This window comes from Hypanus sabinus, chromosome 13, assembly GCF_030144855.1.
Source record: "Hypanus sabinus isolate sHypSab1 chromosome 13, sHypSab1.hap1, whole genome shotgun sequence".
Lineage (NCBI taxonomy): Eukaryota > Metazoa > Chordata > Chondrichthyes > Myliobatiformes > Dasyatidae > Hypanus > Hypanus sabinus.
The window spans coordinates 17,820,556-17,837,311 of record NC_082718.1 but is presented as its reverse complement, the minus strand read 5'-3'; the positions used below and the strand labels follow the sequence as shown (position 1 = coordinate 17,837,311).

Here is a 16,756-nt window from a genome sequence, read left to right as displayed (position 1 = left end):
TCTTGAAAGTCTTGATAATTTTTGAAACTCTGTATCCTGTGGAGGAGGAGACAGAGAATACATTCACAATGGAAATTGATACCTGATGAGTCAAGGGATATGGGGAAAGAATGCAAGTTTGCTGCTGAGGCCGAGGTAGGATTGGCCTTAATCTTTCAGAATGAACTGTTGACTTCAGCCATCAAAGTCTTTTGGTGACAGTATGCTTCCAGTGGTGGGAATGGCCCAGTCTATCACAGTCAAAGCCCTTCCCACCGTAGAGTACATTTACATGCAGTACTGTCACAAGAAAGCAGCATCCATCATCCAAGAACACCCCCCGCCCCACCATCCAGGTCATGCCATCTTCTCACTACTACTGTTGGGCAAAAACTACAGAAGCCCCAGGTCCCATACCACCAGGTTCAGAAACAACTGTTACCCTACAGCCATCAGACTCCCGAAAGGTGAGGATAACGTCAATCACCACTATTCTGAATTGAGTCTACAACCTCCAGACTCATGTTCAAATACTCTACAACTCATGTTCTGAGTACTATTTGCATAATTTATCATCTTTTGCACGTTGGTTGTTTATCAGTCTTGGTGTTCTTTGTACAGTTTTTGATAATTCTGTTGTAACATTTTCTGTGAATGCCTGCAAAAAAACATATCTTAAGTTAATACATGGTAACATCTACATACCTTAATAATAAATTTGAACTTTGAGGTGGAGAGAACCAGGATAGACTTGGCATTGATGGTGTATTGATATGTTTCCATGTTGTAAATAGCATGGAAAATTCCATATCGCCTTTTATTTTCAAAAGCAAGTTGGAAAGATATATTTAGGAACAGACATAAAAATATATTTTTTAAAGTTCAGACATTGTTGTTTTATTCCATGTTTCTCCTGGGTGTGATTTCAGTTGTTTTTGGGTTTCACTTTGACACCCAGGCTTGAGTTTTGGTAGTTTGTCATCATTGGTCTACAATAGATTATTGTGGTGTCATTATTTGTGCATGAGATTGCAGAGTAAGGAATTTTAGATGACTTGTTATGTCTTTATTCTTTTACCTAAGCTGTGGCCTATTTTCCAAAATGTTCCATTGCATTTTTACCCTGCTATTCTCCATCTGATTATTTGTGATGAAAAGATTATGATTTAAAATGTGATCTGCTTGGTACTGTCTTCAATCTTATGTAGTCCTTCTGCAATATCTGATTGGCATCATTGCTCAGATCGAAATAGATACCCACCAGCGAGAGATTGCTGTCGGATCCAGGCCCAAATCTCTATCGTTTGCGTGACAGAAGAAAGTGAATTTTCATCTACAATGCAATGTGCAACCCTAGATGCCAGATTCCATTTGGAACTGCCTGTATCCTAAGGATGTGTGTGTCACCCTTGTGTTATGATATGGTAGCATAATATGGATAAAAAATGCTGACCCTTGAACTGGACTCATGCATGTTTAATGTTACAATTGTAATATGGCAGAAAATGCTTGCATTACTGAAAATAATGCTTAATCAAGCAATAAATATATCCTGATGAAGGGTCTCAGCCTGAAACGTCGACAGTGCTTCTTCCTATAGATGCTGCCTGGCCTGCTGCGTTCCACCAGCATTTTGTGTGTGTTGCAATATATTTACAAGATTACTCAAATATTACTGAAATGTTAAATACATGACACTGCTCCCTCATCAGTTATAAACTCCAACTCAATATAGAATGCATCTCAAATTGTATACACATATATGTAGTACACAATGTAATATAATTACGATATAGACACCCACAGCATAATAAGCTTTAAATTGTCCCATTCAGAACTTAAGGCTTAACCACTGTGGAGGGTTGATTACTCATGTGGGATAATGTCTTTCCTAACAATGGGGGAGGTGTCTGAGTCACTCTGCTTGGCAGGAGAGAGTTGTGACTGGAAACGATTTCTAGAAACCTAGAAACGATTTCAGGTTCTAGGGCCGCCTCCATAGTGGTTATAGAAGATGACTCTGGGACTGCAGGAAATGGTTCTGACAGCTCTGGTTATCTTTCTTCTGCATGTGTTGGCATCCCGAACAGTGCTTGGCGAGCTTCTTGTTCTGCTGATCTATTCCAGGCCACTAGACAAAGCTTCAAGCCAACACTTCTGTTTTGACCATGCCGAGATGACTCGCATGTGGCTCCTCCAACACTTCAGCTCTCTGGATGGTACAACAACTCTCAATCCCCACACAAGGCAACCAACATACATCCTGGCACTGGTAAAAATGGGGCAACTGAAATTTCTGTGACACATTCCAGCCATTTTGAGTTGCCACGTAGACCTGAGGCAGTGTGGGGTCTTTTCAAGTTTCCCTTTTGATCATCTCTGCCTTAATAGAGAGACTTTCAATTTGCACTGGGGAGAATGCATCAAAGGAAATGTCCTGTTTTGCAAACTTTTCATACGTTTACTTTTCCAAGGGTACTCCTTCAGTATTTCCATGGTTAGTGGTCCTCTTGAATTTGATCTTTTAATTGTGTCCTCCAAGAAGCAGAGCCCATCTTTACATTCATGCTACTGCTGTTAGTGGAACACCCTTCTGTGGATTGACAATGGGCTCTAGTGATAGATGATAAGAAATAGAAATAAACCTTCTCCCATATAATTACTGGTTGAAGCATTTTACATGTCAAACCAGTCTCAAGGCGTCTCTGCCAATCTGTGCATAATATTTCTCTGCAGCGGTAAGGCAACGTGATGTCAAGACTTTCACTTCCATCACTTGTAATATCTGACATGACTGTACAAATACCATGAGGTGAGTCATCACAGGCAAGCTTCACTGGGTGTTGTAGATCATAACGGTGTGAGTGCAGTGTCTAATGTCACCATTTCCTTCAACTTTTTGAAAGCCGCCCTACACTGCAGCAGATCGAGCAGCTTCTCCTTTGTCATTACTTTCTTATCTGTATTAATGAATTCAAGGGGTGAAATGCAGTAGCTAGATTTGGCAGGAACCTCTTACAGTAATTGACAAACCCTAAAAAGGACTGCAACTGTGACAGATTATTTGGCCTTGGGGCATCTGCCACTGCTTGAATTTTCTTAGCACTTTTTTGTAAACCTTATGCATCAATGGTGTGACCACAGTAAGTGATGCTTGGTTTAAAGAATTCACATTTGTTACATTGCGCTCTAAGCCCATAATCTTTTAATCTTTTTAACACTGTCTTGTGAATTTAGAGATGTTACTTGTTATCCTTATCAGTAATGATGATGTTGTCAGAGTGCCGGACAGCCTTGATAAAACCCTTTGTGAATGCTTATGGTGAGAAACCCTTTTGATTCTTCTTTCACCTTCATATGTAAGTAGGCCTCAGCAAAGTCAATTTTGCTGAAGAGCTTTCCTCCAGAAAGATTTGCAAAGATATCCTCTATCCTGGGCAGAGAGTATTGATCTGCTTTGGGTTCTGGGTTGATGCTGACTATAAAATCACCACTGGTACTGGCAGACCCATCCTTAGCTACAGGGACCACTGGCATTGCCCGTGGGCTCCACTCAACCTTGGAAAGAATTCCTTTTGCCTCCATGTGATCTAGCTCACTGGCTACTTTATTACAAATGGTATGTGGCGGTTTCAGTTCAGTATCTTTGAAGTGCCGTTCAAACTCATTTTGTGAAATGACTGAAACTTGCAAGCCGGTGTCCTATTCCACTTTAATCAATTTGCATATCAGTTCTGATGTAAGCCATATTGCTTGTCCCTTGTTAGTTTTCACATTGTAAAAGTCAAGGGCCCCCAGCTCTGTGTCAGTCCCATCATAATTAGATTTTTCCTGTAGATTAGTGCTCCTTTTGAAACTGCAACTTGGCTTTTTATCTTTTTAGCTTCCCTGAGCAGTCCATTTATTTTTGTCTGCCTGGCATGCTCTTTGTATGTGTCCTACTTTTCTGCAAGTTTCACCTTTAAACCTGCATTGGTCTGGTGTATGTGAGCCCCCAACCACAACGGTAACAGAATTTGTTCGGCCAGGCTGTTTTCTGTCTAGACGTTGCAAGTTTGTTCACTCTCATCTTCGTTCCTGACTGCAACTCAATTGCATCTCTGTCTGCTGTTCCCATTGATCCAGCTATTTCAAGTACCCTGTTAAATGTAAGTTCTGCTTCAGTTAGGAGCCATTTTTGAATGCTTTTTTTTTGTAAGATTTCACAAGCTAGACGATCTCTTAGTGTATCATTAAGCCATTACCGAACTGACAATGCTTGAGAACTTCTTTCTGTAAGAAGCCACATACACTGGAGTGAACTCTCTTTCCTTTTGATTCTGCTTAGGAAAGCTAAAGCGTCTGCAATCATCTGTTTCAGTTCTCAGAATGTTTCTGTGCATTACTTCACAACATCAGCAAGCTCATTTTGGCTGGTTTTGTTGGGAGCAGTTAAACTTCTAAGCAAACTGTATGCCTTTGCACACAAAGCAATCAGCAAAACTGGCAGTCACTTTTCATTTCCTAGTTCATTGGTGTCAAAATACTGCTCAATCCACTCAGTATACAACACCGAATTATCTTTTGTGCAATGATGTGTCTGTCTTTCTGATGTAGTCAGCCATTTCTGCTGTTTTTTTATTTATGATTATCAACCAGTACTCATTGTTAAAGAACTCATACATTTGTCTGTTTTCTTCTTTTTTAAAAACCTGTCTGTCTCCATGTGTTGCGCTTTTTTTTTTAACTTGATGGTCTCACTGCACTTCAACAGTCATCTTGGGTTTGCTTAAAACTTGTCGCCACTGTTATGTTTTGGAACTAAAACAGGAACCCAGAAGAACATGTCTTTGTTTTATTTTTACTTTAACTGAGATGCGCACATATGACATGGTGGCGTGATGACGTTTGCCATTCACATACTTTTACATATAACCTATAATGAAATGTATAAACAACAAAGAATGTTGACAATATTACTGAAAGTCCCTGGAGTATTTAAATACACGACAGAGTCTACTTCATCATTCATGGCTGATTCATTATCCCTTTCAACCTTATTTTCCTGCCTTCTCTCAATAATCTTTGATGCCCTTACTCTGCTTTAAATATACCCAAAGACTTGGCTTCCATAGCCATCTGTGGCAATGAATTCCACAGATTCACCACCCTCTGGCTAAAGAAACTCATCATCTCTGTTCTAAAGGGATGTATTCCGAGGTTGTGCCTTCTGATACTAAACTGCCGCTCCACTATATGAAACTTTCTTTCCATATCAACTCTGTCTAGGCCTTTCTATATTCAATAGGTTTCGATGAGATATTCTCCTCATTCTTCTAAACTCCAGTGAGTACAGGATCAAAGCCATCAAACTCACCTCACACATTAACCTTTTCATTCCCGGGATAATTTTCATGAACTTCTTCTGGTCCCTCTCGAATGCCAGCACATTCCTTCTTAGAAATGCAGCCCAAAATTGCTCACAGCACTCTAAATGCTCCCTTATAAATCTCAGCATTACTTCCTTGCTTTTATATTCTGGTCCTCTTGAAATGAAAGTATTTGTCTCCCATACCACCAGCCCAACTGAAAGTTAACCTTCAGGGGATTCTGTACAAGGACTCCCTAGTCCCTTTGCACCTCTGAATTTTGGATTTTCTCTGCACTTAGAAAATAGTCTATGCCTTTATTCCTTCTACCAAGGTGCATGACCATGCAGTTCCTACATGATATTCCATCTGCCACTTCTTTGCTCATTCTCCTAATCTGTCTAAGTCCTTCCTGTTTCAGATAGACAGACGTACTTTATTGATCCTGGAGGAAATTGGGTTTTGTTACAGTTGCACCAACCAAGAATAGTGTAGAAATATAGCAATATAAAACCATAAATAAATAATAAGAAAATCAAATAATAATAAGTAAATATAATAATAAATTATATATAATAATAATTTATATATAATAAGTATTAGAATAGTATCCTTAATACTACCTGCTGCTCCACCTATCTTCGTATTGTCTGCAGTCTTGGTAACAAAGACATCAATCTGTTATCAAAATCACTGATGTATAACATGAAAAGAAGTGGTCCCAACACCAACCCCTGCAGAACACCCCAAGTCACTGGCAGCCAACTAGAAAATGTCTCCTTCATTCCTATTCTTTTCCTCGTGCCAGTCAGTAATTTTCTATCGCAAACACAAAGAAATCTGCAGATGCTGGAAATTCAAGCCACACACACAAAATGCTGGTGGAACGCAGCAGGCCAGGCAGCATCTATAGGAAGAAGTACAGTCGACGTTTCAGGCCGAGAGTACCGGTAATTTTCTCTCCTTGCTGTCATCTTTCCTGTAATACCACAGGCTCTTGTTTCGCAGTGTGTGGTACCTTGACAAAGGCTTAATGAAAATCAAGTAAACAATATCCACCGACACTGGTTTGATATATAAGGAGTAATTTGCATTTCATTTGCAAGTGGCTTGTCAGCCCATTGTTTAGAGCTGAGTGTTATTTGGTACCAGCACTCACCTCTAATTGAAATTCCAGTTCTGGGTCAAGCTTTGCAATAACTGGGTCAGCAGACAGCTGGTATTTTAATGAAAACTTTGGCTGAGGTCGCCAGAAATTATTGAAGAAACTTCTAGATGAGCTAATTTTGCTGATCTGGTTTGCTCAAGAAGGGCAGAAACAAAATTCTGGATGCACTCAGTAGGTATAAATAATTACACTGGAGATGTTATATTGTCTCTTCTCTGATGTATTTTGAAGCAGAGCTCTTTTTTGGAAACTCCTAAAATTTGCTTAGAAAATCTGAAGTTGTGAATAAGATTTTGTGTGTGGAGATGAAAATATAACGTTACTCTCCTTCACAAATGAGCGAAGATCTGCAGATGCTGGAAATCCAAGCAACACAGACAAAATGCTGGAGGATCTCAGCAGGCCAGGCAGATTCTTCATTAGTTGCTTTTCTAGCATTTTGTGTGTGTTACTCCCCCATTAGGTGTGAACATAAGCCACTTTAGTTCCTGTGATAATTGTTTCTTTATTAATATTATAAATGGTATTACAGGAAAGGTACCAACATGGATAGAAGATTACTGACTATCAGGAGGAAATAAGTAATATTATGCCATGGTTTGGTATCAATGCCACAAGCTGTCCTCGGATATATTCCCAGAAATGTGAATTCAGGCACCAATTTAACTTAATCCAGTTCTTGCCTGCTCTACACCATTATACATTATTGCAAGAATAGCAATTAGCACTTGAAAGTATTTTTTCCTTTTTTCTCTCCATCATCTTGTCCAGAATCACTAAAGCCAGTTATTGTTTACTGAAATGTTCTCGTTGAGGCAATCAAATTTGGGGAGAAATTAGCAAAATATTTTGACCTGGTTGTTATTTCACAGGTGATGAATGAGGGAAGTAATCTGAAATGAAGTAGTGTTGTTGTATATGAATACCTTGTTCATTATACCTACAAATATCTGAAATGTCTTTTACATTCAGGCTACGTCCACACCAGACCGGATATTTTTGAAAATGCCGGTTTCGCGTAAAAACGATAGGTGTCCACATTATGCATTTTTAAAAATATCTCTATCCACATTGAAACCGAGATTTCGGCAAATCTCCTCCTCCTGCGCATGCACAGGACACATCTACCAAAAACAAGCAACATGTTTGGTGTTGACTCTCACCGTAAAAGTGCGCGTTTGTGTAGTTACAGACTAGGAAAACTTAAAATGATGGACAGCTATTTGTTGGCTCTCGCGCAGGAGAAAAAAGTAAAAAAAAACAAATACTGTAGCGTACGGAGGCAACCGACAGGGAGTTCACGGTCAGATTGACCCGGCTGACGACGAACATTGAAAAACTGACTAACTCTGTTGCATTAATAAAGCGTCTTGTTAAATGTATAAAACATGTCTGTATCAGTGTTGTCTTGTGTTTCCATACAATGTTACATTAGGCTGTTACACATCTATTGTCAGAGAAATACTTGAATAAATAGGTAAACCACCTTCATACAGGCAAGATCAGAAAACAGGGCAAAGTGAGTATACTTATTTATTCAGTAAGTTATGGGTCAAAGTATTTGGTGAGTACATTCCTAACTCTTCTGGCTTCAGTCTCGTTACCGTCTGTTCTGAAATTGTTAGGTTGAGTTCAGAAAAACAATGAAATAGCGTGCTGCCATCTGACAGCGTTTTCAGAAGTCTCCAGTTACCCCATCCACACTGATCTGTCCGAGCAGCATTTTCAAAAATACCCACCCTGGAGAGTGTTTCTGAAAAGCTCTGGTTTTGGGGGACAAAAACGCCGTTTTAGTGTGGACGGAGGGTAAAAACAAAGAGAAAAAGCTTCGGTTACGGATTTATCCGGTGTAGTGTGGACGTAGCTTCAGAATTGATGTTCATTTCAAGCTAACCTTGAAAAATGTTTGAAATAGTCTCAATTGAAGGAATACAGTACATAGTTCCCTATTTAGTATTGAAGTGAAGGACCCTTTTTAAGTGGTTCAGTTTGACATTTGGAAAGTTCTTCATTTGCATTCTGAAACTATATTTGTCTGCCACTAGACAGGTGCATCAGCTCTTTAAAAATAATGTCTGGAAACTTTACAATCTTTTAATGTGTTTTTACAGTTTCTCTATCAAGATTCAGATTCAAAGCTGTTGTCTGAAAGCCACCTGCTCATAGTTTCAGAAGATAGATGTAAGTTTTATGATTGATTATTTTACTTTAAAAAAGGGAATAACTAGGGTTTTAACGCATCAACATATTGCAATCCCTCTGGATGGTGTTGCATTTGTCCAAGCAAGTTGTCCAATTCTCTTCGTCAATATTTGGAAAGTGAGAGTAGAGGGGGAGATTGTAGGCCTGGTATTTAGAAATACATTTTCTTCCTGGTGCATTTTACATTCTAAAATCAGCTTTGTTTGTGTTTAGATATTGAATATATTCGTATAAGAATGGTCGTTGAAGAAGGTTACAAAGTGGTAAGTTTGATATATTAGACTCACTAAGTACGTGAATGTTGTACAGTGCAGCCAAAACTTGCTTTAGGGAGAAGGTTGGGCAAAGCTGGTTTTAAGAGTTTAACTTTTCTAAAGTGAAGTCATACAATCTGCTTCAGAAGTTGCCTTGTAACGTACTTGTGTGGCTGAACAACATGTTCAAATTGTGAACTGCAATCAAGATCTAGCTGAATTTAGAAGTCAAGTCCAGTCCAGTCGTCATTTTGACCATAACTGCTATGCACAGTACATAGTAAAAATGAGACAATGGTTTTCAGGACCATGGTGTTACATGACACAGTACAAAAACTAGATTGAACTATGTAAAAAACAATACAGAGAAAATAAACAACTACACTAGACTACAGACCTACCCAGTACTGCATACAAACCAGTGCAAGCATTACAATAAATAATAAGCAGGACAATAGGGCAGTAAGGTGTCAGTCCAGGCTCTGAGTATTGAGGAGTCTGATAGCTTGGGGGAAGAAACTGTTACATAGTCTGGTCGTGAGAGCCCGAATGCTACGGACCTTTTCCCAGACAGCAGAAGGGAGAAGAGTTTGTATGAGGGGTGCGTGGGGTCCTTCATAATGCTGTTTGCTTTGCGGATGCAGCATGTAGTGTAAATGTCCGTGATGACGGGAAGAGAGACCCCTATGACCTCACTCAGCTGACCTCACTATCCGCTGCAGGGTCTTGTAATCCGAGATGGTGCAATTTCCGAACCAGGCAGTGATGCAGCTGCTCAGGATGCTCTCAATACAACCCCTGTAGAATGTGATGAGGATGGGGGGTGGGAGATAGATTTCCCTCAGCCTTCGCAAAAAGTAGAGACGCTGCTGGGCTTTCTTTGCTATGGAGCTGGTGTTGAGGGACCAGGTGAGATTGTCTGCCAGGTGAACACCAAGAAATTTGGTGCTCTTTACGATCTCTACCAAGGAGTCGTCGACATTCAGCGGGGAGTGGTTGCTCCGTGCCCTCCTGAAGTCAACAACCATCTCTTTTGTTTTGTTCACATTCAGAGACAGGTTGTTGGCTCTGCACCAGTTACCAAGGAGTTTTCAGAGATGAATCTAACCTCAGTACTTGCTCTAATTGGAAGATTTGGATACTCTTTCAAGGTTATTATTATGCATGTGATTTTTAAAATACAAGTATGTTTTATTTGTATTGTTACACTCTAGTGGATGACATTATGCAGAACTGTAATGTCTTCCAGACAGCAGCTCAATCAAGTATGTCTATCAATTCAAGTTGTACCTACAGATGGAGATGAAAGAAGAGTCCAAAGTGTTTCTCACTATAAACACTCAAAGGGATTTATCACTATAATAGGCTTATTTTTGAAGTAGCATCTGTACCTGTACTCTGGCAGCAAGCTCAGTGTTACCTGGATGACGTCATTGTTACCGGTGAGGATGACAAGGAACATCTCCAAAATCTCAAGGCATTGTGTTTCAGAGCACAATGCAACAAGTGTGAATTCTTTAAACCAAGTATCACTTGTGGTCACACCATTGACACACAAGTTTGCACAAGTGAGCTGAGAAAGTTCAGGCAGTGGTGCATGTCCCAAGGCCAAAGGACATGTCACAGTTGTGGTCCTTTTTAGGATTTGCCATGTTCCTGCCAAACCTGGTTACTGTGTTTCTCTCTTTGAACTCATTACTACCAATCGGGAAGAAATGGTATTGGACAAAGCAGTGTGAGATGGCATTTCTTAAAGGAAATGGTGACGTCAGACACTGAACTCACACATTATGATTCACATCATCCAATGATGCTTGTCTTTGGTGTCTCACCTTATGATATAGATGCAGTCATATCACATGCTATGAGTGATGGCCGTGAACCCCACCCCCCATAGCCTTTGCATCACGTTCCCTTACTGCTGCAGAGAAATAGTCTGCACAGATTGACAGAGAGGCCTTCAATCTGGTTTGGGGTGTAAAACATTTCAACCAGTACCATTTCAGTCATTACAGCACCATGTATCTTGCATGTTTTAAATTAAAAATGAACCAAAACAGAGGGAGCTGGGGGTACATGTCCACAGATCTCTGAAAGTTGCCTCACAGGTAGATAGGGTAGTTAGGAAAGCTTATGGGGTGTTAGCTTTCATAAGTCGAGGGATAGAGTTTAAGAGACGCGATGTAACGATGCAGATCTGTAAAACTCTACTTAGGCCACATTTAGAGTACTGTGTCGAGTTCTGGTTGCCTCAGTATAGGAAGGATGTGGAAGCATTGGAAAGGGTACAGAGGAGATTTACCAGGATGCTGCCTGGTTTAGAGAGTATGGATTATGATCAGAGATTAAGGGAGCTAGGGCTTTACTCTTTGGAGAGGAGGAGGATGAGAGGAGACATGATAGAGGTGTACAAGATATTAAGAGGAATAGACAGAGTGGACAGCCAGTGCCTCTTCCCCAGGGCACCACTGCTCAGTACAAGAGGACATGGCTTTAAGGTAAGGGGTGGGAAGTTCAAGGGGGATATTAGAGGAAAGTTTTTTTACTCAGAGAGTGGTTGGTGCGTGGAATGCACTGCCTGAGGTTTAGGGAGTTTAAGGGACTACTAGACAGGTATGTGGAGGAATTTAAGGTAGGGGGTTATATGGGAGGCAGGGTTTGAGGGTTGGCACAACATTGTGGGCCGAAGGGCATGTACTGTGCTGTACTGTTCTATGTTCAAAACACTGTCTCCTGTGCTCCTGTCATTTTCTTGCAAATAGTTGTATGTTCTGGAGTTACAAAACTGTACACTTCCTCTGCCTTGGCAGCATTCTCTCCTCAAAAGCAGACATAACCCAGTGACCCACCACTGCCTGAGGAGTGCTGGTGGAGCCGATACAAGATTAAGGAAAAGAGTCTTTGAAGACCATGACCTACAGGTCCAAACAAAACTTTTAATCTATAGAGCAGTCATCCTTCCTACATTACTGTATGGAATTGGATCATTGACCAGCTACAGTAGGCAGCTGAAAGCCCTGGGAAAATACCACCAAAGAACCCTACAAAGGCTCATCTGGAAGAGCATGCTCACTAACCCCAGCGTACTGGAGGAGGGCAACTTGAACAGCATCTCCAGTGCGATAAGGCAACACCAACTCCAGTGGATAGGTCACATCATCCAGGTGCCTACCTCATGTCTCCCCAAAGACGCTTTACCCCCGGGAAGGTCAGTGAGCCCTTGGATAACAGAGGGAATACTTCAAAGAACACATCAAAATAAACCTGAAGAAATTCAACATTACGTGTAAAAATTGGGAAGACGTTGCACTCAGTAGATGGACCTGGCAGAAATCTGATCAAGAAGGAGATGAGAGTGACCTCCGCTGTGCCACAGAGAACAAGTGGCAGCTGTGAAAGGAGATTCTGAACAAACAAAAGATTCAACCACTAACCACAGCCACCACTTTTACTCACGTCTACACTGCACCAGAAAATGTGGATTTCGGATCAGTCTCTACATCCAGCTGAGGGCCCACCAATAGACAAGCCCATAGGAGAACATCTTACTCAAGTGATCGCACTGCTGTTCTCTCAGTGCAGGAGACCACAGATAGACTGTAGGTGTGGAATATGCAGGCAACAGGAAGCTCATGTTCTTTGCAATATGGACACTTAGTCTGTATTTAGCTCCTCAGAGGAGAATGCGTGGTGAACACCAAATGCATTCAGTAGAGGTGAAAGAGTAGGTGTTGCATTTTGCAAAATAAAACTAACATTTTTTTGTGTCTTTTTCAGTTATGACAACAGCCAGGTGTTTAATTGAACCTTTAATTTTGTTTTTCTTATCAAAAGTGTTTTCAGGCAACATGTGCTTTTTTAAAATTTCCTTTAGACAATTCAGAATCCAGACCATCTTCCTAAAGAGATTGTGGCTGAAGACTTTTTGTGGGCACAGTGGGATGCAGAAACACAGAGACTGTTCTGTATTCTTGAAAAGGTAAAGAAAATGATAAGTCACCAGTTCATTGAATACTAAAAATAAACAAACATTAGTATAAACAAAAGTGCAGAATATATTTTTCATTAGTTGACTCTATGTATTTGAATTTATTTTTATTGTGTTTTCATTATTAGTGTCTTTTAATCTTTGTGTTTTTTTTCTGCTGCATCAGATCCGGAGTAACAATTATTTTGTTCTCCTTTACATTTGTGTACTGGAAATGACATTAAAAATTCTTGAATCTTGAATGTCCCAGCAGCGGCATGTATCAGCAAATAAATTGGTTTTGGTTTGATCTGTGGGGTAATAAAAAGGACACAACGAAGAATAATGCTTTACTTCAACGTACACACATGAACTCCTTTTGCATCGATTAGTGAAAACTCTAGGACATGTAAAAATCGAGGAGGAGGAGGTGGTGTTGGAGGGAAGCAAGGGAGGGGATTTCAGGGGCTCGATTGAGATCCTTGCATCCTCCTTAGTGTGAGTAAGGTACCGGAAAACTGGAAAATAGCCAATATTGTTCTTTTATTGAAGAAAGTCAGTGGGGGCAAACCAGGACATGTTATAGCCCATGATTCTTATGCCAGTGGTAGGGAACTTAGTGGAGAAGATTTGCAGGGATTGGCTTATGCAATGGCTTATTGGTGATATTGAGCATGGTTTACGTGGGCGTTTTTATTTCAGAAGGTGGTGATGATTGCTGAGTGTAGGGCAGTCAGTGGATTATGGTAAAGCATTTGACAAGGTCACTCTTAGCGGTCCAGAAGATTAAATGGCATGGGACCCATGGTGAGATTAGAACTCAGAACAGCACAGCACAGCAACAAGCACATCGGCCCATAATGTCTGTGTGAATAATTAAACTAATCCCATCTGGCCAATCATGATCCATATTCCTTCACTTCCTGCATATTCATGTGCCTGTCTCTTAAACATCATTATCGCCTCACCCCTCCCCACTAGCACGTTCCAGGCATCTATCACTTTCTGTGTTTTAAGAAAAACACTTGCCTCTTAAATCTGTGTCCAGATCCATCTTGAGTTTTTGTCATTTCCTTTTTACAAAAGGGCACCACAGCTATGTAGCGGTAGGTGTGACATTATTATAACTTGGAGCATTTCGGAGTTTGGAGTTCGATTCCGGTGCCATCTGAAAGGAGTTTGTAGGCTTTTCCCATGAATGCATGGGTTTCCTATGTGTGCTAAGACGTACCAGTTGACAGGTTAAGTTGTCCTATGATAGGCTGGTGATAAATAGATGGCTCCTGGACAGCGTGGCTCGTTGGGCTGGAAGGGCCTGTTCTGCACTGTATCTCTAAATAAATCTCCTTTTGAATCTTTTCCTTCTCGCCTTCACCAGCCATTTGTCAGGATGTTGCCTGGATTACTCTAGGAAGAAGTTGTTCAAACTGGAATTGCTTTTTCTGGAAGGTCTGAAGTTAACGGGGCAAGCTGATGGAGGTATATAACATTATGAGAGGTGTAGATAGGATACATAATCAGAGATTCCCCCCCAGGGAGGAGATATCAAATATTTGAGGGCATAAAATGAAAGGGGAAACCTTAAAAGAGATATTCAGAGAAAGTTTTTCTTTAAATATACAGACTGGTAGGTGCCCAGGGAGGCAAAACTGTTGATCTCTGTTTATTTTCTGATCATTGGGATTCTTCCAGGAGTCAGGAATGATGGGCAGTCTTAATTCTAGCCATCATTTATTTTAGAGTATGAACAAACATACACATACTAGCAAACTAAATAAAGAGCTGAGAAATGGTGCTGAGAGGTAAATGTGTTTGTGTTCAAAAATCAATGATTTTTTTTCACTGATAGTTGCTGAGAAATAAGCAGTGAGACAATTCAGAACTGTTTTGCTCACTGTGGTTTCAACCATTCTGGCTTAGAGGTGCCGGAAATGACTGTGAGTTAAAATGAAACAATTTCACAACTTCAGCAAGTTAGGAATTAAGAAGAATTTGAAGGTATCAACTAGCATCCTGAATGTTACAATGAAAATAAAGATTTGGAGGATGCAGTCATCAATAGCATCATATGAAGGCAGTCCGTTAGCTGTCTGTGCTAATTTCAGGGCATGAAGGGATATGGGGAGAAGGCGTGAGATTGGGGCTGAGAGGAAAGTTGCATCAGCCATGATGAAATGGCAGAGCAGTCTTGATTGGCCAAATAGCCTAATTCTGCTCTTATATCTGATGGTCTTATGGTAATAATATTGCATAGAAACAGCAATATTTATTTAACTTTATTTGGTGGTACAGTGTGGAACAGGCTTTTCAGCCCAGTGAGCCATGCTACTCAGCAACCCACCTATTTAACAGTAGCCTAATGACAAGGCTATTTACAGCGACTAATTAATCTACTAACCGGTACCTCTTTGGACTGTGGGTGGAAATCCAAGCATCCTGGGGAAACCTACGTGGTTTACGGGGAGAATGTACAAACTCCTTACAGACAACGCTGGAATTGAACACTCAGCTCTGGAATGAACAGATCTGTAATACAATTATGCTAATCCATGCGCCACCTAACAAACAAGTTTTACTTGAAATTTGAATGCATGGCAGGACAGTTTCACAAATTAGGCACTTGGGTATCATTGGAAAGGCTGGCAGGTATTGTCCCCAAGGAGAGCTACTATACAGCAGTTCTGGTGAAGGTACTTCTGTAGTGCGAGTGAGTATGGATTTCCAAGACTGAGACGTAGCAAGGACTGTGATTTATTTTCATGTTACTGCGTTGTGTGACTTGGAGTGAAACCTGTTGGTAATGGTGTTCTTTGTGTCTGCTACCCAGACCTTGCTTAGTGTCTCAGCTTGCAGGCTTGTGACGTGCAGCCAGGCTGCAGTGCATATCATGGAAGGCACACGTTGCAATGGCCATGCACCAGTGGCAGAGAGGGTAAATGTCTGTGAGGGTGTTGAGGTGCTGGTCCAGCAGGATTTATTGTGTCTAATTTGAGAACTGTTGGAACTGCACCTCCATCATACTCCTGACTTGTGTTCTGGAGATGATGGAAACACTTTGGGGTGTCACCTGGAGAGTCTTTTACCTCACGGTACCCAGTCCCTGATCTGTTCTTGGAGTTACAGTATTTGCATGTCTAGCCATGAGTGGCCTTGAGGATTGTTATTAATTAATAATATACTGAAGACAGTGAATTGCTGCAGTAATTATCAAAGTATCTTTTTGAATAGTAAACTATAAACTAAAGAGGAATGTCCCTAATGTCGATAACCAATTTTAATTAGGAAAACAATGCAGTTCTGACGGGTTACCAGTTCTATCCAGATGGGAGCAATGGAATATTGGTAAGTGGTGTTTTATATTTGCCTCTTAACCATTAAATTGCCAGCATTTTAAACTGTCTGTTATATGTGGGCTATGTCTCTACTGACATAATGTAAGGTCTGTGAGGTTTAACAGAGATGTTGAGATGTACAGATAACAGGTTAGTCATACAACACAGAACTGGACCCACTGAATCCACACCTACAGTCATTCTACACCAATCCTACTTCGTCCTCTCCACAACTCCCCTTAACTCCCCCTCACCTACGTTCTAGCAATGATATACATTCCAACCTGCGTTTCCTTAAAATGTGGGAGGATGTCAGAGCATCTGGAGGAAACCATTCTGTCACGAGAGCATGCAAACTCCGCATGAGCAGAACCTGGATTCAGGATTGAATCTCATTTTCTGGAACTGAGAAGCATTGGCTCCTCTGCCTGCAGGACCTTTCAAGTATTCTCAGTGTGCAATCTGTGTTCACAGGCATTGCCTCTAGAATAAATGGCATATGGTGT

The 16,756-nt window shown here is 40.7% G+C and overlaps 1 protein-coding gene across 4 annotated transcripts in view; it reads left to right on the top strand.

Annotated features, from left to right (window-relative positions):
• The window catches only part of gsap (gamma-secretase activating protein), a 108,309-nt gene that overhangs the window by 18,775 nt on the left and 72,778 nt on the right, over positions 1-16,756 (top strand). For 3 of the 4 annotated variants that reach the window (XM_059987220.1, XM_059987222.1, XM_059987219.1), the window contains exons 7-10: positions 8,607-8,676; positions 8,911-8,960; positions 12,826-12,930; positions 16,201-16,260. In XM_059987220.1, the coding sequence (XP_059843203.1) occupies positions 8,607-8,676; positions 8,911-8,960; positions 12,826-12,930; positions 16,201-16,260 (285 nt within the window). The remainder of the gene's footprint in view (positions 1-8,606; positions 8,677-8,910; positions 8,961-12,825; positions 12,931-16,200; positions 16,261-16,756) is intronic. The other variant, XM_059987221.1, reaches the window with a different exon arrangement.